The sequence below is a fragment of the Talpa europaea genome (assembly GCF_964194135.1).
Source record: "Talpa europaea genome assembly, chromosome: 3".
NCBI lineage: Eukaryota > Metazoa > Chordata > Mammalia > Eulipotyphla > Talpidae > Talpa > Talpa europaea.
The window spans coordinates 115,934,851-115,959,419 of NC_140069.1; the positions used below are offsets into that span (position 1 = coordinate 115,934,851).

At 34.8% G+C, this 24,569-nt stretch overlaps 1 protein-coding gene across 1 annotated transcript in view; it reads right to left on the reverse strand.

Moving 5' to 3' along the window:
- The window catches only part of FBXL13 (F-box and leucine rich repeat protein 13), a gene marked incomplete at both ends in the record, with an annotated part of 144,896 nt that overhangs the window by 18,295 nt on the left and 102,032 nt on the right, over nucleotides 1-24,569 (reverse strand). The window contains 5 exons of the mRNA XM_084230613.1: nucleotides 7,265-7,348; nucleotides 19,439-19,565; nucleotides 20,589-20,708; nucleotides 23,851-24,013; nucleotides 24,112-24,229. Coding sequence (XP_084086739.1) covers nucleotides 7,265-7,348; nucleotides 19,439-19,565; nucleotides 20,589-20,708; nucleotides 23,851-24,013; nucleotides 24,112-24,229 — 612 coding nt within the window. The remainder of the gene's footprint in view (nucleotides 1-7,264; nucleotides 7,349-19,438; nucleotides 19,566-20,588; nucleotides 20,709-23,850; nucleotides 24,014-24,111; nucleotides 24,230-24,569) is intronic.

Sequence of the window (24,569 nt, forward strand, 5' to 3'; positions counted from 1 at the left end):
TAAATGTATCGATTCATTAGGAAAAGTGAAAATGAGTAAATTATGTCTTCTAAGAGGACTTTTGAAAATATTTCCTTACCATTAGGCGCAGCTTAGCTGCCAAGATTACCTGTTTTCTAATTGTTTTAAGTCAAATTATCAAACTGTTACACTAAAGGGCATATTTTTTATTTACTAATATGTTCTTTTTTATTCTATTTTATTAAATAGAATAATAATAATAGGTAATACTACGCACTCTGTCAGGAACCAAGTACTTAGATGTTTCATATTTAATCTTCACGTCTAAAAGACTTTTATTATTACATCCATTTTTAAAAGCGAGGACCTGAAACCCAGGGAAGGAAACTAACTTGCCCAATCACACATCTTGACAGAGCCAAATTTGGAAAATTCTCTAATTCTGACTCTATAACAGATGCTGGAAAGCTACCAAATTTTTACTTGTAGGCCGTATCTTGTCACCTATATTTGTATAACCTACCCTCAAAGAATGGTTTCTACATTTTTAAATGTTTGAAAAAAAAATCAGAAGGGGAATAATATTTTATGACGTGAAAATTATATGAAATTCAAATTTGATTATTTGGAACACAGTAACTCTTATTTGTTTATATACTGTCTATGACTTTTTGTAATCTATAATAGCAGAAACTGTATGGCTTGCAGCCCAAAATGTAAACTGGCTGTTACAGAAAATCTTTACAGAAAGGTTACCAAAAAAAGCTGACCCCTGCTCTGAGTGCCAACTCCTGTCTACCTCACAATTATAGCCACTATAGGAGCAATGAATTGTGATATTAAGCAAGTTACTTATAATGACGTGGTGATATAAGGGGCAGAATTGGAATAAAAATTAGAACTTCTGATAGTCTGGTCCACATTCCCAAAATTATACTATTGCCATTGCTGCCAAACTTAATCTACATATTTTCATAGGAGAAAGAGCTTTGCTCCTTATATGGACATTTAATTTTTTTTAATTAATTTATTTATTTTTACTTGCAACTTCTCTGTTTTATTTTATTTTTTTAATAATAAATTTTATTTTTATATTCCCCATACAATTGCAACCCCCTTATTTTGACCCCAATCCCTCCCCTCCCACCCCCTACCCCCCATAGAGTGTCTCTGGTTTGTAGTTTTTTGTTGATTTTGATTTCACTTTCTTACAGTTATTCATTTTCTTGGTCCCTTATTTAAGTTTTCTAGATTCCTGCTATGAGTGAGACCATCTGGTATTTTTCTTTTTCTTTCTGGCTTATTTCGCTGAGCATGATCCCTTCCAGCGCCATCCATGTTGCTGCAAATTGCATGTGTTTATCTTTTTTGAATGCTGAGTAATATTCCATGGTGTATATGTACCACCTCTTCTTGATCCAGTCATCTATTTTTGGGCATTTGGGCTGTTTCCAAAGCTTAGCTATTGTAAATAATGCTGCTATAAACATAGGGGTGCAGGTGCTCTTTGAAATTGATGTTTCTGTGTCCTTTGGGTAAATACCTAGGAGTGGAATTGCTGGATCATATGGAAGCTCTATGTTTAGTAGGTCCAGAAATCTCCACACAGCTCTCCATAGTGGTTGGACCAGTTTGCACTCCCACCAACAGTGCAGAAGAGTTCCTTTTTCTCCACACCCTCGCCAACATTTGTTGTTGCTAATTTTTTTAATATGTGCCATTCTCACTGGTGTAAGATGGTATCTCATGGTAATTTTGATTTGCATTTCCCTGATTACAAGTGATGTTGAACATTTTTTCATATGCCTGTTGGCCATTTGCATTTCCTCTTCAGAGAAGTTTCTTTTTAGCTCTTCTGCCCATATTTTGACAGGATTATTTTCTTTGTTGTTGTTGAGTCTCATCAGCTCTTTGCAGATTTTTGTGATCAGTCCTTTATCATTAGTGTTGGGTGCAAAAATGTTCTCCCAGTTGGTGGGGTTTCTCTTTGTTTTTGTTATTGTCTCTTTTGCTGTGCAGGAGCTCTTTAATTTGATGTAGTCCCAGCTGTTTATCTTTGCCTTCACTATTACTACTTTGGGTGATGTGTCTGTAAAGATGTCTTTGATGTGAATATCACGTAGTGTTTCGCCTATATTTCCTTCTAGGTATTTTATGTTTTCAGGTCTTATGTCTAGTTCTTTAATCCATTTTGAGTTGAAATTTGTGTATGGTGTGAGGTAGTGGTCAGGCTTCATTCTTTTGCATGTAGCGACCCAGTTTTCCCAGCACCATTTATTGAACAAACTTTCTTTCCTCCAATGCATAGTCTTTGCTCCTTTGTCAAAGATTAGTTGACCATAAATCTGTGGGTTTATTTCTGGATTTTTCTATTCGATTCCATTGGTCTGTATGTCTGTTCTTGTTCCAATACCATGCAGTTTTGATGATTACGGCTTTGTAGTATAGTTTGAAGTCTGGGAGTGTGATGCCTCCATTCCCTTCTTTTTTTTTTTCAGGAGAGCTTTGGCTATTCAGGGTTTTTGGTGATTCCATATGAATTTCATCAATAATTGTTCTATTTCTTTGAAGAATGACATTGAAATTTTGATTGGAATAGCATTGAATCTGTATATTGCTTTTGGAAGGATGGCCATTTTAATAATGTTTATTCTTCCAATCCATGAGCAGGGGATGTCTTTCCATTTCTTTGTGTCTTCTTCTATTTCTTTTAACAGTGTTTTATAGTTTTCTTTGTATAGGTCCTTTACCTCTTTTGTTACATTTATTCCCAAATATTTGATTTTTTTTTTGTTTCGATAATAAAAGGGATGGGTTTTTTTTATTTCTTCTTCTTCAGATTTATTGTTTGTATATAGGAAGGCTACTGACTTTTGCGTGTTGATTTTGTATCCTGCCACTTTACTGAACTGATTGATGAGTTGAATTAGTTTTTCTGTGGAGTTTTTGGGATTCTCTATGTATATTATCATATCATCAGCAAATATTGACAGTTTGACTTCTTCTTTTCGTATTTGGAGTCCTTGTATGTCTTTCTCTTGCCTTATTGCTCTGGCTAGGACTTCCAGTATTATATTGAAAAGCAGTGGTGAGAGTGGACATCCTTGTCTTGTTCCAGATCTTAATGGAAATGCTTTCAGCTTTTCACCATTGAGAATGATACTGGCTGTTGGCTTGTCATATATGCTCTTTATGATGTTGAGGTATGTTCCTTGTATCCCAAGAATTTCAAGGGTTTTTATCATGAATGGGTGTTGCACTTTGTGAAAAGCTTTCTCAGCATCTATCGATATTATCATATGGTTTTTATATTTCTTTTTGTTGATGTGTTGGATAACGTTGATTGATTTTCGGATGTTGAACCATCCTTGTGTCCCTGGCATGAATCCTACTTGGTCATGGTGAATTATCTTATGGATACATTGTTGGATTCTGATAGCTAAAATTTTATTGAGGATTTTTACATCAGTGTTCATTAGGGAGATTGGCCTGTAGTTTTCCTTTTTTGTGTTGTCCTTGTTCAGTTTTGGTATTAGTGTAATGTTGGCTTCATAGAACGTGTTTGGTATTGTCCCTTCCTTCTCAATTTTTTGGAAGCGTTTGTGAAGGATAGGCACTAATTCGTCTCTGAATGTTTGGTAGAATTCATTTGTAAATCTATCAGGTCCTGGGCTTTTGTTTTTGGGGAGGTTTTTGATTACCATTTCAATTTCGCTGCTTGTAATTGGTCTGTTTAGGTGTTCTATTTCTTCTTTATCTAGCTTTGGGTGATTGTAGAGTTGTAGGAATTTGGACATTTAATTTTTTAAGTTAAGGTATAAGCATAGAAATAATTCTTTAACAGAGTAATTCTTATTTGCTTTGAATATTGATCACCATTTATTTGGATTTAACCTAAGAATATATAATCTTATGGATCTCCATATGCAATTTTGGCATAATAAATGTACATATACATTGACATGTGTGTGCACTATAACATGTTTAATTTACACACATATTAGACAAGTAGATATACATTTACATATACTCACATGTAAACATAAATCTAACATGCTAAAACTTGTACACGTGGTAAAATGTAGGTATGTATTCACATAGATATTTACATATTAAAAATACACTTATTTTTGTAGCATATACACATGTTTAAGCCCTAGTGGTAGGTCATTGCAAAACTGATTTTCCCCTCTCTAAATGCCCTTTCCTTTAAAAAAAAAAATTTTCTGTTTTTTGATTGAGTGACATTGGGTTACAGTGCTGTTTGTGTTGAGAAGTATAGGTTTCCCCTCTTCAGGTAATGTTATCTACTACCCAAGCACCTATATAGTCCTTTGTGTGCCCTTCCCACTTTATTCTTGCCCCTCCCTCTCTGGTGACCTCAGTTCTACAGTCAGATTTCTAGGGTTTGTTATTAGTTTGTAAATACCCTTTCTTAGTCAGCTATCTCAACCTACCAACCCCAAAATAATAAAATATTTTTGCCTGGCTATATAATTTTCACCACAATTAACCTATATAAAGAAAAATATGCTCATTCAGATTCATATTTATAGCATATTTCATTCCCAAAAAGGGAATGAGAAAATACAAGGTGGATTAAGGGACTATAAAAAGCAACCCAAGTAAATGATTGGATTTATTCTATTGCTTCTATCCAGACAACTAAGACAGCTTCCAATAACAATTAAACCAATTATTTTGCCAAACTTGGCAATCCTAATTAACTTAATAAAATGCACAAGGAAAAGTTTCTTGAGAAATACTTAATTACAACTGTATCAAACATCTCTTCCAAAATGCATGTGCCTTTCAAAAGCACCAAATTTTTTTGACATGATCACTAAATAGCTAATATTCTCAGAAAAAAATAAAGTTGGAGAAAGTAATTAAATCCAGATCCTAAAAAGTCAGTATATCTGAGGCTCCAGGCAATCAATCGGTATATGCTGTGGTTTCCAGTAAAACACTAAAATGAGGTAATTTTTTATTCTTATGTTCATAACTCTTGCAAAACTTAAACGGGGTAAAAATGTTTATCTCCTCATTTTTTCTTATTAAATCATTATGTACATGGAAGTTTTTAATGTCTTGTATTCAAGAGAGAATCTCCTATAGTTACCTTTTATGAAGTAACTATACGAGAAAATTTTCAGTAAATTGTAGATAGTCTAAATGTCTCACTTTAATCAGTTTATTTTACTCCATTTCCTTCTCTTCTATAAATTTAGATAAGGAATTATAGAATTGTCTTAGATGTTACTTTCTTCTCCCCCCCCCCACCCGCCCCGCTTTGTCTCTTTTGGGACTTAATATTTGGACTGGAGAAGGCAAGGAGGCGGATATTATCACATGCCCAGAAATGTGAACTTTAGAACACTGAAAGAGATAAAATTAGTTAAAAACCTCTTCTCTCTCTCTCTCTCTCTCCCTCTCTCTCACAGACACACACACACACACACACACACACACACTCTCTCTCTCTCCAAAAGCAGGCATGAGAGAGGGATAATGAGAAAAAGTACATTTTTTTCCTAGCAAACTTGAAAAGAACAGCTGATCTTGTGCAACATGTAATTAATTTCCATGTGCCCATTTTCCTGTGTTTTCTTCTTTAGATCACTGAATATAAAGGCATATCAAGTTTCAAAAGATCACATTTTTTAAAAGCTATCCCAAACTCTACTGTACAATTATATAGTTAGCATATGGATTTCATTTGAAATCTCAAAGCACCTATAAATAGTATAATTTTCAGTCTCCAAAGAGTGAAACTAAAAATGCCTGGAACCCATAGACTCAAAGAGAAATGGCAGAGCGCCTCAGACTTTGTTCAGCACTCTCTCATCCCAAGTAACATTTTAAAAGTAATAAATGATGAATATAAGCAGCCATGTCATTATTCATGATAGGTTTCAATACTTCTAAATGATTTATAGTTATTATTCAAATGTAATTAATCACCATATATGAAATAAAACCCAATATTTGAAATATTTAACAATTTTATTTAAATAATCCTTGTTCTAGCACCTTGTCAAAGATCTCTCGAAAACCTGAGGAGGTCATAATTATGGATAAAGTTTTGTGTGTATAGTTAGTTTGTTGTGAAGTTACAGGACTTAGGATCAGTCATTTAAGCTCCTGTAAAAACTGGGGAGTTGGTTTAGATGGTTCTAAGATTCTGTCAGCTCTAGAATTCTAGAATACGCTAATCTAAAGCATATCAGTGTATATATTTTATGTGTATTATACACACACACACTGGCCCATCAGTGTATATATTTTAACACTCATAAGTTATGTTATAAAGTATTTCAAATTCATGAAAGACAACTTTGTTTGCCATGTTCTGTGGATTTCTCAACTATCACTTGCTTTATTTTTCATGTATGGGATAAATTCTTTAATCTTAGTAAGAGAGTTTCTTTTTTCTCTCTCACCCCTCACCCCCAGCTTTCATAGATGGTTGTGGTTTTGAACTCTCTGGACAATTAAAATGAGCTTCATATTCCACATGCCTAGACATTGGTTCCATTTAAAATGTTACCTTCCGTGATTTTACTAGTAGGTGACCTGCTTTATGTGGTCTTTCAGTACATGTATGCCATATGATTTAGGTTTTTCTTCTCTTAACAATACATTGAATGTTCAGTATTGTGATAAATATTGCATCAACTTGCTTGCACTAGCTACATTATGTCTTCCTGCGTGTCACTCAAGACCAGATCTAGGAAATATACCATCCTCATAAGTTCTTCAAGTACCAGTTGAACACTTAATCATTTATCTTATCCAACTACTTATCTTTGGGCTTTCTATGCTAGTAAAGTATACTTCCAACTATGTTTGAGTAACTTACATTCCTAATTGTTAAGTAACTAGTAAATTTTTTAAACTTCCTTAATTTTTGTGGTTAGATTAGATAACAGTTTTCTCTTCAGAACACTTTCTTCATAGAAGACTTTTACCATATAGCAGTTCATCATTCTCTAAGTAAAATGGCTACCTATCCCTACTTAACCTATGATTCTAATATCAGGAAGGGAGAAAGTACAATGGAAAAAACAGGAAAATGAATCCTCTAAAGTCACAGTAGACTGTGGACATCTAATTTAAAGTCTGGTGTTGATCTTAGCTCAACCAAGATCACATGTGTTGTTACATTTCCAATTCATTTTTTTTACTGTGATCTGAAAAGTTCATTCAACTTGTGGTGAATTTTCAATAATAACTCTTTAACAGAAAACCTTATTATTTTTTTAAACCTTATTATTTTTATCTTATTATATAATTACCTTACCCGAATTCCATTGTCAGTGATTTTATAACACTCAGCTAGAGAAAGTTCCTTCAATTTTTTATGTCTGGAAAGTATCATCAAGCCCTAAAAGTATTTAATAGAAATATTTTTAATTTAGTATAGAAAGTATATTTCCAATAAGATAACAACCACTCACACAAACTGAAAATATTTAGCCTGTCTTACATTTCTTGACTTTTAATAAATCAGTAAAATCACTTTGGATTAGGCAGTGTCATTAAATGAAATTTTCAAGTTGTTTCTAATGTTTGGGGAAAAAGTGTCACAGAATCCCTGAGCCAGAAAACTTACCTGTCACCTCTTTGCAAGTAAATGTTACCTGAATCAGTATAAATAAATCTTTAAGATCCCTAAACTTACAATTTTATTTTGAAATACCTCATGTGGCTTATGTATCTGTTTGACAATAAATTTTTATTTATGCCTAATCTAAAAATCTTTATTTTTGCCTTAGTTAGTTGAAGAGGGAACAGATCTTTTTATTATAGCCTAGACTTTAACAACTGGACCATAATCATTCGTTAATAGCTCACTTCTTTTTAGTTGAAATCTTTCTTTTTTACTTAAAAAAATAGGTTGTATTTTTTTAGTCCTTAAATATTTTATGTATGGTCTTACAGTTCCATTTCTCAGTATTTTATCCCCTAAACTAAATAAGATTCCATTCTCCTGTTTTACATCCAAATCATCACATTACTTTTATAATTTCATAACATATGTTTCCTAGATTAAGTCGACAAGTGCAGTTTCTTACTCTTCTGTGATTCCAGAATTGTCCAGCAGAGAAAATACAAGAAGTGGTATATAGATTTGTCCTTTTTTCATTTTATTCGCAGGACTGATTCATATTTTATTGTTCTTAAATACAACTGTACCATAATTGAAAATGTGTTATGCAAAATTGTCGTTTTTTCACTGGTACATACATTAAGCCCTTTCACTTTTTTTAAAAAGAAGACCAGAGGAAAGAAAAACGTACATGAAATTCTGCACAGTTGAAACAACTGTTTCAACTGCAATTTCTAATTTCATTGAACATTTCTATATACCATCCCAAAATAACATCACTCTTTTTATTCTTTGAATTTCATTGTGAAAATGGATTCTTTTCTAGGAACACCTTATGCTTTCTGCCTCCTTGTTTCAAAATAAAGAATGACCAAAACCTGTGGAACCAGTGGTCTGTGTTTCACATATGGATGCTCTTTTATTCATGTTAGAAGAACTGGAATTTAGATATTCCCCCAACAGAAAAAAAAATTGTTGGAACAAAAGTATTATGTGAATGATACAAAGGTGCTTAATTGAAATGAGTATGAACATATGTAGTTTTATTTATACATATGAATGAATATAGGTTTTTTTATATGAACATGTAGTATGCATAGTGCATATTTTTAAAATTCATATATATGATGGCAAAACAAAGAAAAAAACCTGTTTGTATGTATGTGTGTATAAATACATTTCCTGGAAGCATTTGAAAATAAGTTTAGATTCCTGATAATGTTTACCCCTAAGAATTCTGTATGCATCTGCATGCTTCACCTTAGGAAGAAGAACATGTTTCTATGTATTGATATAGTATTATAACTGAAATTAACAGTAATATTTAACTATTTAAATATTTAAATTTGTTTTTAAACAGGACCCATTCAGAGTCCATGCAATGCATTTGATTGAAATGTCTCTTAAGCCTTTTTTTTTTTTTGTCTTTCAAAACAGTGACTGTTCTAAGGATCCTCTGCCAGACATTACATAAAATGTCCCACATTTTGCATTTGTCTGATCATTTTCATGATTAGATTCTAAATAAATATTTTTTGTAAAAATACTGGCTAGGTGCTGTTGTGCCCCATTAGGAAGCATATATATCAGTTTGTTCCCTATTGGTGATGCTGCTAAGCCTTGTGATTCAGATAGTAATTATTGGATCTTTTCTTTAGAACTATATTTTCATTTTTATTTAATATAATCTGTGTTGTAAATCTTTGAGACCAGCAACCTCCTAGTCAATGGTTTTAACATTAATTGGTGATCCTTCTCAAAAGCATTTATTTCATTGGAAGTTGAAAAAGTCTAATTTTTCTAATTTAATCCTTCTACACTTTTTAGCTGGTACCAATTTAAACTTTTTTTTTCTAGAAGTCTTTCCCTTGAATTCTTCTGAATATTTTTGGAAGGATAAATAATATAATTTTCTATATAGCTAAATACAATTAATTTTTTATGTGACCTATTAATAATGATCATTTTCCCAAATTCCCACTGGGCACATTTACAAAATGGAGTTACTGTTTTGATTAGTGTGACTATGTTATTTGTTGGCAAAGCAAAAATAATACCCCATTATAGGACTGAATATTTGGTGTAATTTTAAAACAAACAAGTCATGTTTTGTATATCACATTGAAGTGGATGAAACTTTGTTAAAGCTTATTAGCAGTCTGAAAATAAGACTTATTCTTTAATATTTGCACATAGATTTTCTAAAAGCACTATGATATTGGAAGCTGGAAAGGCATTATGAAATGTTAACATTAGAATAAAATATAATGTAACTTATCTGGCAGCCACATCACTATAAATCACCCTTACTTACAGTATGTATCTGTAGAAACTACAAACATTGTAACACAAGCACACCTATACTAAAATTAATGCAGAACAGTATTAAAGAATATGTAAATTTTAACTGTCCTACAAAAGAGTAAGGAAATAGTCTCTTGAAAATATATATTAGATTGCATAGTTTGTCCAACTTTTAATTCATTTTTCTTGAACAGTTTTTATAAGCAGTAGCTTGTGGACTTTCAAGATTAAAACACTGAGACAAATCTCTTCAATAGTTTTAAGTCATTAAAATGTTTGGAGAAAATATGACCATTGATTAATGACTACATTGTTATAAGGAGCTCAGACAAATTGGTCAGTATATAAATGAGCAAAGAATCTGAACAGAAAAGGCATGTAGGAAGAAATACAACAATAAATAAATATAAGGTGAAATGATTAATATTACTAGAATTTTTTAAAATGCAAATTCAAATAATAATAAAGTTTTTATTTCCATCTGTTGTTGTTAAGATTAAAATAGCTAATATTGATGAATGAGTGTAGGACTGCCATACTTGTTTAATTGCTGATGGCAATAAAACTTGCTGTAACCCATTGGGAAAGCAAGCAGCCAAAACAGTAACAAAGTGTTGTTACTATCGTTGCTTTGCCACCAGACTGTACCTTGACACTAGGGTTATATCTATAAATTTAGTGCTCTCAGAACCTAGCACAATATTTGACATACAACTATAATGAATAGATATCTGTAAGTTAATGAGCAGTCTATTTGTAAAATTATCTGGCTTTTATGGACTCAATTTTCTCTTGTTGGCATGCTCTCAAAATTCTTGGATGGAATTTATTTCTCCTTGTAATTGTGTGAATCAGTGTCTACATTTCTTATGTTTCTTTCTGAAAGATTTGCTCTCTTTGTACTGCCTACCACGTTCTTTTAGGGATAAAGAACACAACATATTGGAAATATGTTTTTTCTCAAATAACACATTGTCTTTCTAAAATCACTGATGATGTCTGTATAACAATGACCTTGAAAATGTATTTTAACTTAATAAGTGATCTTTGTCTTATGCTTTGGTTAGCAATTAATTTTATAAAAATAATTTAACTTTTTTATTTTTGTTTATTTCTACCTTTTTAATTGATAACCTCTATTTTATAATCATAGTTCTTAAAATGCAACAACCCCTTTGACCTAATTTACTGAACTATACGTCTAAATACAGGAAAGCAGATTTCAGTCAACACAGAGAAATAGGTCCTCTATATGTTTATAGAGAGAAGGAAAAATCATCATAACTTTTCCTGGAAATAGAGCCATTTGCTTTGAGACTGCTTGCCTTCCCCCTGCAGAAGTTGTCAAAGTATCTCCTTGAGGGAAATGACAAGCTCATGTTGGTCACTTCTTTTTATATGATTGTGTACATTTTGCTGAAAACAGGAGATAGTTGACTGTAACCTCTATGAGAAAATCACTATCACTAGTGGTGGGATCAACAGATATCCCATAAAACCATGGGCAAGGGATCAGGACCAGGACTAATGAAATGTCCAGCTCCATATGAAAAACTGCAATGGGCAGATTTATTGGTGGGTGTGTGTGTGTGTGTTTTTGTTTGTTTATTTTTTTATTTTTTTTTTAAACATTTATTTATTTATACAAGCACTGGGTACAGTCAGAAGCGCGGGAGGATGAGAGAATTCACCAGAGCCAGAGCGGGGAGCAGAGCAGACAGAAGGACCGAAGTACACTGCTGAGGGGAGCAGCGGGCGGCAGGAGAGGTCTGCGCGCCAAGTGGGACCCTCCTCCGGTGGCCGGGGAGCAGCCGGGGATCGAACTGGTGCTGCAGAGGCTGCGGGCAGCTTCGCAACCCAGCGCTCAACCGCTGCGCCACCGGGGAGGCCCATGTGTGTGTGTTTTTAAATCCAAGACAAATCCATTGTCTCGAGTTACCCTACTTCCTTTTTACTCCCATTCTTTCTATTTCTTGAATCCCAAGTAGTTTCATATGTTTCCTGCTTTAGAGGTTTTGCTTCACTTAACCTCAGCCTTTGTGTGTTCCATGCAGATGGGTGGTCTCTTGAAAGTGTATTATCAGATTGAGGCTTGCAGCTGTGAACACTCACATTCCAAGACACAGAATAGCTGAAGCTTTATGTTTGGTTGAAAGGAAGGAAGTGATACCAAATCCATTCATTCATTCACTCACAGACTCACTGCTCAAAGTTTTTACATGCCTCTTACATGATACTTGGCATCCCAAAGATGGGATGATCCAACCTCTGACCTCAAGAAGCTAATATTGCTGCAGGGAGACAGATGTGAAACAAATATTAAAATATAATGAACTTGTTGTTTTGGTAGAGGCATTATAAAGTTCAATGGATAAATAAGACAGGGAGATCATAAGCCTGCCAAGAATTCCAGGAGAGTTTCACACTGAACTTCAGCTGAAGCTTGAGGAATAAGCAAGAATTTACTAGATAGGTAAAGGGAGAGGGTTTCAGGCAGAGGGAAGAGCTTGCAGAGGTGGGAAGTTTAGGAAAGCATGGCATCTTTGAGGAGCTATATGACAGTCAATTCTGTGTCTCTGTAACTGAACATGAAAGATGGAAGTCAGATGGAAGTCAGGTGGAAGTGAGGCTGCAGAGGAAGGCAGGGGCCACCTCAGGAAGAGCTTGGTCCTCCACACTGTTATTTAGACTTTATACTGTAAGTAACGTGAAACTCCTGAAGAAATCTGAGCAAGAAAAATAGGCTTAGATTTGCATGCTGGAAAATCATAATGCAGCAGAGTATAGCAAAGAATAGATTTGAGGATGGTGATACTTGAGGCAGGAGATTTTAATAAAAGGAAATAGTGTTTCAACTAAAACAGTGGCAGCAGGGACAGAGAGAAAGCAGATTTAAGATAGTTGGACTATAACAATATTGTTAAAGTTTTCACACTGGCTTGTTTTTTAGTATATTATTTAAACATAAATAATTTTTTGGCTATAAATATCTGAAACTAAATGACTTTATAATATACACAATTGAAATTAACATGGAAACCACATGTCAATAATCAATTAGGATTATTTGGTAGGGTCGAGGGAGCAGGGTTTGCAATTCCATTTTACTGTGGGCTACCAGTAATTTAAGAGCCATTATTATATGAGGCCATTTTCATAGATAACATCCCTCTAAGGAACTATGCTGTAAGATATAGTACATTAGGAATTAAAGAGTGCTTTTACTTATTTAGAAAAACATGTAAAGACATTGTCACCAATGATTTATGTTAAGGAATGCATGACTACATGATAAAATAGTCATTCAATATTGTCTTGAAATTATAGTTATGAACAGTATGACCAGTGTTTATTATAGATAAAATTATGTCAAATACATCTTAAAAGGTAATATTGGCTTATGTCCAGATGCTTTAGTTACTCTCATGATCATTATGTCAGTGATTACTTGCTCAGCATCTGCCTATCTAGGCACATGAAAAATGGAAGTAGGAGCATCCCCAGCAGAAGTTACAAAGTGTATAAAGGTCCTGAGTTAGGAAATAATTTGACTTGTTTGAACAGATGAAAGAAAGCTGAGAACCGGAGGAAAGAGAATGAGAGGAACAGGGGCATGGAATGATATGGGAGGGAAAAGCAAGGATCTGTTTAATCAGTAGTAATTTTTTTTCAAATTTTTGGCTTTAGCTGATTTTATTTCTGTTTTATTAGACACTGTTGATTACTCACACTCCACAGATGACTACACTCACCTGGCTTGTTAACCGTTTCATCTTGATTCTTTAGTTTCCTTCATGGATTCATTTTCTCCTCCCACTTTTTCCTATATTAGTGTTCTGTTGTGTTTTTCCTGAGTGTGCATTTGTCCTCACTCCCTACTTTCTGAAGATCTTGGCCACAGTCATACCCCCATGTTAATGACTCCCAAAACTGAATCGCTTTTCAGGACTTTTGTCCCAAGCCTTTAGCCTAAATATCCCACAGACATTAACTCAGTGTGATAAAATTGAAATCATCATTCCTTCCAAACCTGTTAATTTTATTACCTATCTTTTATGAGGTAAGATCTCCTTCTACCTAAAGATAGATTTTATTTTTTGAATCGTCTTTGTCCTCCCTTTCCCAGACCCCCCCCAGGTCCTCATCTTCCACAACTAATCAACTGCCAACTTCTTTCAGTTATGCCCCCTAAATATTCTTGAATTTACTCATTCCACACTAGGCTGGCCTCTGATTTAGTTCAAGAACTCCTCGTCTATTCCTTTAAACTACTAAAATGCCTCCTAGTAGCCTTTTCAGCCTCTGTCATTCTCCCCTCCAGTCTATTCAGAGAACTGTAAGGTTCTGTCTGAAATGGTAAGGTGATTATGACTGATTACTAAGTGCTGCTTCATCATCCATAGATTCAAGACACTTGACATAGCTCCTTGACATAGCATGAAATTCCTCAGTGACATCTTTTAGATTACATTATAGTAGTTTCATAAAATTCCTTGAACAAGCTTGCAATTGCATGTTTCAGCTTTGAGGAGGCTGAGTTAAGAGAAACTTTTCTCTGCTTTTCTGTGTTGCCACATTGCATTTAAATTATCCACACTTACCCTTCCAAATTGGGCAACTGAGAACAGGTCTTATTCATATTTGGTAGTCCTAGAGATCTTTTCTTCCTCATTCAATGAGTATTTATCAAGTATCTACTACCCCCAGGGTTCTGGGAAAACAGCACTGAGCAAATCAAAGTCTCAGTCCTCATGGAGATTGCATATTAGTAGGGAGACTCCAACAGATTGCCTACATGATAGGTACTCAAGATCTTGTACTCAGAATGAAAAATTTTGAAAATCAGGCAAATGAGAGAGTCTTCTTAAACCACTGTCTAAGTACAGCATTTGGAACTTTGCTCTGACTCATTTTTCCTTTAAACAACAAATGTGGCAGTGACTAAGGCAACGTAACCAACAGATGGAACTGTCCTAGCTGTGGATCCTGTGGTCTTTAGGAAATGATAATTCTCCTAACTAGTGAAACATTTTCCTCCATACATGGGGATATAAGCTCATTTTCAACCCACTGGAGAAGAAAGGGGATGGATAACCCCCCATTTAATTAGACATTAAGAGAAAGCTATAGAAAAAGCATAGAAAAAACTTAAGATACCTTAAGATGCCATCACATTAGCAAATTGTTTCCCTTACTTACAAAGCTGTTCTCCTGACATGAGAGGAAAATGGATGTGTTTCCCCTTTCCCTTAAATACGCTTATTAGATAACTTCTTAAACAACTTGTATTATTAACGATACATTAATCACTATTTTCAACAAGAGGAGTGACTAAAGACAAAATTATTTTTATAAAATAGAAAGTTTAAAATGACTGTTCTCCTCTTTGCTTTCCACATTTAAATTAGTACTCTCAAACATCTTTCTAGATTTTTAAATGTCTGTCCTTTTTGCCTTTGTTGACTTTCTTCCTCATGTGTTTCCATAATTTTCCAAACACAATGCCTTGTTCCCTTCTGCAAACCTGAAGATCTCTTCAACCCACGAGAAATGGATTTTTATGATCTCCCTGCTTATTTTCTGTGCTCTTCTACGTATCAGCTAGGCTGTCTTGCAGGTGACTCAAACTAAACATGCCCATTTTCCCAACCTGCAACAAATCTGCTCCTCTCAGGACATACAGCTCAGAATACCACCATTAAACACATATGCAATAGATTGTGGAAATATAAACAAAGATGTTTAAAAATAAAAATAAATACACACTGAAGCCAAAAATCTGGCATCATCCTCAATTCCCTGCCTCTCTTCCTTACCCGCATACTCTGTATATCATTAGTGCATCTAGAGACCCATGTATCTCCAGCAGCAGAGAGTAATTTTTTAAAAATATCAATCTGATCATGTTATTGTCTAACTGACAATACTGAATGTTCTTCCAACTACAAAAAGGCAGAGAAAAAATTCCTCAGTGTGACTTCTGGGCCCCTCAGGACATCATTCCTCACCATTCTCCTCACAATTGAGACTACCCATATGTGCAGGTTTCTTTCATGCTGCCATTCTTTTACACCTCTGTTCCTTCGTGCAGACTGCTTCTTCAGCTATCCACATAACTCCTCCTCCTCTTGGACTAGGAGATCTTCCCTGACTCTGAATCAGATTTAGTTTCCCATCTCCTTGTTTCCTACATTCATTGCACTTTGTAACCACTTGCTCCATGGCCACCTTCTACCAGAACGTAAGCACTGAGAGGAGGGGAGCGTGTCTGTTTTGTTCATTCTAGTATTCCCAGCACTGAGGACAATGTAGTCAGAATAAATATTTAACTACTAGTGTTATTCGAACTGTAAATTCATTATTGAAAATAACTGTGAACATAATTATTAGAAAACCTAAAAAAAAAAATTCCCCCCAAAGGGACAACTGGTCACTTTTGATTGCTGGTGAATATTTGTAATATTCCATTCACAGTTTAAATCCTGAATTTTAAGTCTGTAGTCAAATTTGCACTTCATCAGGCCTATAATCCAGACTAACTTTACATTCCAATTGACATCTGGGCTGACTCACTTAATTTGACTGTTTGAGGTTAGCTTCCACAGCTGTTGTAGCACTGTCCTGTCAATCATTTGCCTTTTACATTAGCGTTTAAATGATTTGAAAGAAGAAAACAACTTGTAGAAGACTGTTTTTTCAGTCTTGTAGCAGAAAAAAACTAACAATCTTTCCCATTGATATCCATTTAGAACTCTTTCAGATTGTATATATTTTTCACAATAAAAACAGTGAATGGGATTTGAGGCTATATTCTTAAGTTTTTAACTTGTCCTAGTAGATATAATTTCACCACATGGTCTTTGAAAATAAAAACCAAGTTTTCCCCAAATGCTAAACACTAGGATAGTGCATTTAGACTTCATTCCACTCATTCAACAAATGCTCACCAGATACTTCAGGATTGTGTTAAGTGCTTTGGTGGCATTATATTTTAATGCATTTATAATGTGTTTTGATCCTCTACTTCTTGTTACCCTGGAATCCTTCAGACAACAGCTGGACATGCTACTTATATGTGTCAGAGAAGGGTTTTTACAGGACAAACAAAATTCTAGGCCTTTAAGCTTCAAATTCTAAACTCTGATTTGGGGCATAACATTATTAAAACCCAAGTAATAAGTTGGAACATTTTTTTACCCTCAGATTAGATCTATGCCAACTATTTATGTAACAATGCCAAAAGAAAAGAAGAGAGGAGAGGGAAACATAGTAGGAAGAAGGGAAAGAGAAGAAAGTGGAAAGGAAGAAAGGGGCAAAGAGGAGGAGAAGGGAGAACCAGAAAAAAATAAAAAGATGAAATTCTGGGGTCTCTCATTAAGGGCCCTTTTCTAGACCTCCTTGGTCCCTAGATGAAATGTTAGAACCTCCTGATATATTTAGAGATTAACAGTAAATAGGGACTCATCCCACCATTCCCCTGTAGAACTGTGAAAAGAAACAAGGCACTGAAATTTTCCTATGTTCATTATTGTGTCAGCTGAAATCTAGTGAGAACAATGAAAACTATTTTAAATGGGGGAATTTAATTGTCACCAGGAATTGGCTAAATAGGGGATAGAGAAAATTAGAAGTTACATGGGATAATGACACAGTCTAGAGATAAGAATGCACTAATGCTGGAAGTACAATGGAAAGAAATGGTGTTATTGGAACCCAAGAGCAAAGGGACCAAGGGCACCCAGGGAAGGCAAAACCACAGAAGGCCTGACTAAAGAGAGTGAACACCAAGGAAATGAAGCTGATGATATGACAGAAAGGTGGAGGAAAACCCTGCCCCCTCCCTTCTTCTGACCCTCTAATTGTTCATAAGTGCTTCACAAGTACCAAGCTCAACTAAAATCTACTGATATGGGTCAGTGACTGAGGGGTATAAGTAGGAAGGCAAGTACACCCAGCTATGATGGTGAGAAAATGTTTGCAAGAAATGCCTAAGACTATGGATCAAATTTAGCCTCACAGAGCCCTCAGGCCCCAACATGATCTAGAAGGGCCCAGAGCAAGGCACATATGACAATGGAACTTAGAGACTTGAAAAGGCCTTGGAGCTGGGACAAAGAAGGCATGTCAGAGATCTATGTGGACATGAAACCAAAGACCAAATAGACCCTTAGAGATCTCAGTGGATTCCAGCGTGGACAGTAGACACCATTGAGAAGACAAAACCAGACTTTGTCATTATGAGTTGACTACATATAACTAGCCCCACCTTCATTCTCATACCACACTTAGATGGAGTCATAAGAGGAGATGAGACCATCTAGCAGAATGGAGGCTGACTCTAAGTTCACACGTAGATAAAGAAAGGAAAGAACTTAACCCGATGAACAGCACTATTTATAATAGCTAAGTTATGGTAACAACCCAAATGCCCAAAAATAGATGACTGGATCAAGAATGGAATATTACTCAGCTGTCAAAAAAGATAAACTCATACAATTTGCAGCAACATGGATGGAGCTGGAAGGGATCATGCTCAGTAAAATAAGCCAGAAAGAAAAAGAAAAATACTGGATGGTCTCACTCATAGCAGAAATTTAGAAAACCTAAATAAGGGGCCAGGAAAAAGACTAATTATAATAAAGAAAAAATCAAAATCAACAAGAACAGACACAATCTTAACTAAAAGAATCCCTTGAGTGTTGGGAGAGGAGAGACAGGTAACACAGATATCAATGATACAGCATGAAACCGAGCACGTTAAAGGATGCACTGGAACTGGAGATGCACATAGAGAAGTGCTTGTACTTTCCTGGAAAGTAGGGTTTTTCAGAGGCCTCACCATAGGTTGTAGGTGATGAGTCTTAAGAGATGAATAAGGATTTAGCAAACGCATGGCATGGGTGGAGATCCTCACCTCTGTTTTGTCCCTTTATCCCTCTTAATGTAGTGATTTTCAAGAGTTGTCACTACTGTTTCTTATCTAACTATGGCCAATTAAAAGCCTTTCAGAAACACAGCAAAACTGTCTGGGTTTATCTCCCGTTTGATTGGTAAATGAGGAATCATGTTACAGTGGCAGGATGGATGTAATCTGAGTTTCAGTTCTATTGCGTAGCAACTGCAGCTTATAGGAAATTAGTCCCTTAAATTGTATCCTTTTGTAGATTTAATGAGGCCATTTCTAGACTTCAGTTTTGAACTAAGATCTTAAGGCATTCAGATAGTTGTTTAGAGTACAGTTCATAAGAAAAATATGCCTAACCATCTAAATACATTGTCTCCACATTGACCCAACTTCTCTAGTGAAACATCTCAGATGTATGCTGTAACTCTGATCTGTTAGGACTTTCCTAACAACACTATTTTGCCATTTTTAAATAGAGAAACAATACCATTGATTTACATATAACTTCATATCACTATTCCAGAAACACTATTCCTAAACTTGTTCTTTATGTTCTAATAATTTAGGAAATAAAAATATTTTTTCTTCATTCCTTACAAAATAGAAATGATTATAGAAAATGATAGTTATTGAACTGTTTTGAACATTTTTTTTACCTCATTAGAAATTTCTGTTCCAGAGAGATCTACTGATATCAAGGAAAAGATATGTACAAGATGTTCAATTCCTAGGTTAGTCAAATGTTCACAATTTCGTAAACTCAAGTAGTTTAAATTAGGACAGCTGAAAGAAAGCAGCATGAAAAATTAATTTTATTTTTTCATCACATTGTCAGTAGCAATTTCTTTATATAATAACTACCTAGAGAAAGTAAATGGTATGGAAGCAAGGGTTTTCCTTTTCTTGACATAAAGAAAGTAAGCTTAGAAATAGGAAGTAATTTGGTATTACAAAATTGGGTGAGAGGGAAGAGGATTGATAGACATTCTTCAGTGATTTCATATTGCAATTTCTAATAAGAAATAAATCACATGTCTACAAAAAACTGTCCTGTGAGTACCATAATGAATCATGTACAGTTAAGTCTTCTATATGTTGCTTACAAGTTTGCTAAAGGAATTGAACTTTATTCATCCTTAGTCTCACAAGATCCTTGTCAAATAAAGAGGATCAAGAATAAACCATAAGCATATTCCTTGGGAAATAAAGGCTTACATAGATAATATCCTTAAAAATTACAGAGAGAAGAGGCCTCCCTGGTTGCACAAGGGGTTAAGTCTTAGCATTGTCAAACTATTGGCAGCCACTGCAGCACAAGTTCGATCCCCAGCCAGGGAGCTAACCCACATGGCATAGCAGACCTCTCCTGACTCGCCTGCTGCTCCCCTCGGCAGTGTACTTCAGTCAGTCCCCCTGTTCTGCTCCTCACTCTCTCTCTGGTAATCCTCTCACCACCCCATACCTCTGGCCTACACCCTATCTCTTGTATGCAAAAATAAATAAATCTTTAAAAACAAACAAGTACAGAGGATCACTCATGACTACATATTTATATAAATGAATTTATATGAATGAATAACTCCATCTAAAACTTTCCCTAAGGTAAAATTAATAAGAATTGTCTCAAATATAATCAGTAGATTAGTTCATCTGTGACTCCATGTCATTTATTCAGTTTCACTAAGTATTGGACAAGCTTCTGGGCAACCCTGATGTTTTCCAAAAGACAGTCTATTGCTGATCTCTCCGATTAGCAAATACACAATTACTATTGATATGATTTGAAATATGATTGTTTAATCATACCGTTCTGCTAGTTTCACAATAGAGGCATCACCAAGGTGGACACAGTTACTTAAGTTTAGCTCTCTTATCCTTATACTCACAGGACCATCCAGAAATTGTCTTAGTCCCATATCACCAATTCTGTAGGAAAGAGTTAGAAAAACTTTATATGTACTTTTTTATAATAATAAAATAATAGCTACTATGCATATACATTTCAAATTGGAAAGGTAAATTCTAAATAATGATATTTTGTCAGCATTTGATTATACAGCTTTTAATGTGATATAAAAAGTATAAATGATAGTAATGGGAGATCTAGTAATACAAATGCTATTCCTGTCCATTTGTTCATGTCAATAGGTGACATAATTATTACAATTATTAATAAGACAGATGGTTTTCAGATCTCTTACTCTGGGTTAAAATGTGATCAAGTTAAGTGGTCCCTGATGCAGTCTCTTGCAAAACTTAGGAGAGGGAGAACCCAGACTAAAAGCCAAGCTATTGCTAAAATTTTAGAGGAATAACCACTATATACAAGGGCAATTTAACTGCACTAGAAACCCAATAAGTGACCTATGGATCCTTTCCTTCAGAAGCATTGGCAGATAGCAATCCTGTTTCAGTTAAATGGGCCACAGTAAGTGGGTTCCTGCTATGCCCATCAACCCACTTTCCATCCGTAATAGAAGTAGGGACTGTGCCAGCACCTAGAAAAGCAGTTAAGGGCCCCATGGTGTATGGAGACAGGTAGGGGAGAAGGGAGTGCAAACTCAACCAATTAATTTATCTATTGACAAACATCAGGTCTGAAGTATTGAGGGATATTTTCACTAACAAGAAAAATATACATACTGGGGTTCCATCCCTGGTTATTCAGAAATGCAGTATTCTGGGGGTAGGACTTGGGCATATGTTGTTTGAGTCATCTCTTTCGGTGATTCTGATGCCCTGGAATTTTACTTTTAAGTTATATATGTATATTTTACTTACCTTTTCATTACTGATCCCTAAATTAATTACCTTGTGGTAAGAAAATATAGTCTGTTGGTATCAAAAGTTTGAAAGTTGTAAGAACTTGCTTTAAAACTTTGTACATGGTGGGCCTCCCTGTTGGGGTAGGGGTTAAGTCTCAGTGCTATCACCATTAAAGACTGAGTTTGATCCCTGGCCAGGGAGCTAGCCCACATATGGTGCAGCAGACCTCTCCTGTCTTGCCCGCTGCTCCCCTCAGCAGTGTATTTCAGTAAATCCACCTGTTCTGCTCCCCACTTTGTCTCTGGGGAATCCTTTCACTTCCTTCTCCCCCCCCCCCGCACCTTTGGACTACACCCCCCAGTTCTTCTACACACAAAAAAAAATTATTTTAAGAAATCTTTGTCATGGTCCAATTTTTAAAGGAATGATGTCTGATTGAGAAAAATATTCTTTGACTCTCAAACTTACTGCTTTAGGCATATCTTTTATAGATGATTGTTTTAAATGCAACTGAAACACTAATACTAAGCCTTCTTTCTTTTCACTATATGTTATGTACTCTTATATTTGTCTTGATTTTTTAACTCTGTAGTCATTTCTTTAGTTATCTGCTGGCTCTAATTCTCTCCTCTGTTCTAATATGCTGATTAGAAACTCAGTAGTGTTTTGTTTGTTTTTTTACTAAGGTATAATTTCATATGTAACTTTCTTAGTTTCAGGTATATAAGTTTCAATATTTGTATGTATTGCAAAGTGATCACCATAAATCTAGTTAACATCCATCACCACACAGTTATAATTTTGTTTCTTCTCAACAACTTTCAAATATACAACACAGTATTATTAACTCTAGTCACCATCTATACATTGCATCTCCAGGACTTAGATATTTTGTAACTAGAAGTTTGTCCCTTTTGAAACCTTCATCCATTTTGCTCATCACCAACCTCCCCTCTCCCGACACACACACCACCACCACCACCCCCTGCTTCTGGCAACCACTAGTTTATTTTGTGTATCATTTGAGTTTCTTTGTTTCATTAACCATATTATAATTTTTTTATTTCTAAAAGTTATTTTTTCAAATAAATCTGAATTTATTTGCATTTATTTGTTGCCTGCCCATACTTCTGGTTCCATTTTTCATTTCTTCTAATATGTCATACATAGTTACTTGATATTCTATGCCTAATAATCTCAATGTCTGAATTACTTGAAGGTCAAATTTATTTTGCTGTTTTTGGTGACTGTTTCTCATCAGCTCTCATATCTTTGTACATTTGACAACCTTTAATTGTGAGCACCTATTTATCTGATCTTAATCTATGAGAATCCTAGAAGTCTAAATATCAATATGAGATGCTTTCCTTTAGAGAAGCTTTGGGCCAGCTTCTCCCAGGAGCCTGGGTGCTACCTGCTATGGCCCAGTTGAAGAGATCCAGCATTGCAGAAGTTAAAGGTTCAGCTTGCCTACTTTGAGTCCTGACAGAGCTGATTGTCTACATATCAGTGTTGGCATGAGCTGTTTTGCTTGCAGCAGCTATAACTACTATAACAGCTAACACAAGCTATGTTTGCTTGACATTTGTCCCAGACACTCTGTTCATTAAGGATAATACAGGGTATTGGATATTGAATGTCTATTACTCTTTGTCGGCCCAGCAATATATTAAAAGTATGTTTCAACAAGAGTCCACATTTTTTTAAATGTACTATACTGTTGGAAACTGAAAAACCTCTCCATTTATCTTTAAATTATTTAACATACAGGCACCTGAGTAAAAAATAAGAATGTAATTCAATTTTATTTCACATATTACTACAGATAGGATTGTTTCACACACATATATATACACAGTACATTTACAAATACTCACTGTGTGTATATGTGCTTATTTCAGTAAGAACTCAATATTTGTCAGCAAGTACACACAAAGGAGAAATCTAACTAGTACTCAAGAGGAAACCCTTAAATAAAATTGGTTCCTCATAAGCAAATCAGAAAATGTTAACTATTATCAGAACCATCACTCAGTATGGTTGCACATAAATGTTTCTATGAATTTATTTACTCTTAGAAGGGCCTATGATTCCATATATTCCGAGCATTTCCTGAAAATCCCCCTGTACCCCCCATTTAACCAATCTGGGTTGGGTGATCACAGAACTCTGTACTTCCTTCCACATTAACAATTGAACTCATAATTTTCATGTTTACTAACCAATGAACTCCTGGAGGAGAGGGCCTGGCACTTTCTAGATAATCCAAGTTTCCTAAATATATGACTGAATGATTCATTACCTTACACAATTTGCCAAATTCAACACAGTTAATTGCTTCAAAGGTGAGAGTGACTTGAGGCTAACATCTGTTATCCTCTTGCAGTCTGACATATAAATGTGACTGATATTTGGATAATTCTTGTCTATATATTTGAAACATGCATCCGTAATCCTTTTATTTCCTGATTTAAAGGGAAAAAAAACAGAAAAGACAAATAATTATTATGCCCCAAAAGTAAAAGTAAAACAAATGCTGAACTACATTTTTCATATCACAGACCTTCAAATCGGATCTTTCTGAGGCTGCAAGCAGAAAGAGCTTTGAAAGCGCTGTCGGAGATATGTGGTGCACCAATGAAAACTACTGATGTAATACGACGGCACTTTTCAACTAAAGCCTTTAGGGAAAAAAAACCCACACAATTAAATTAACCACAGTATATAGAGTAAATTTTAGAAAAAAATGAAGTTAACTTTTTCTCAATATTTTCAAAAATAGACACATTAACTATTCAGTTTTTCAAATTTCAAAAAATGGGGCCTTTTTCCCCCAATATATTTTACTATGCTTACATTTGAGTAATGCATCAATTAATTATGATTAAATGATGCTACAAACATATGGGAAGACATGAGAAGATGTCTTAAAAGACGTGAGAAGATGTCTTAAAAAACTGACATGTAGAACAGAACTTAATACTTATGTACTATTCATAAAAAGGGATAAAATCTTGCCAT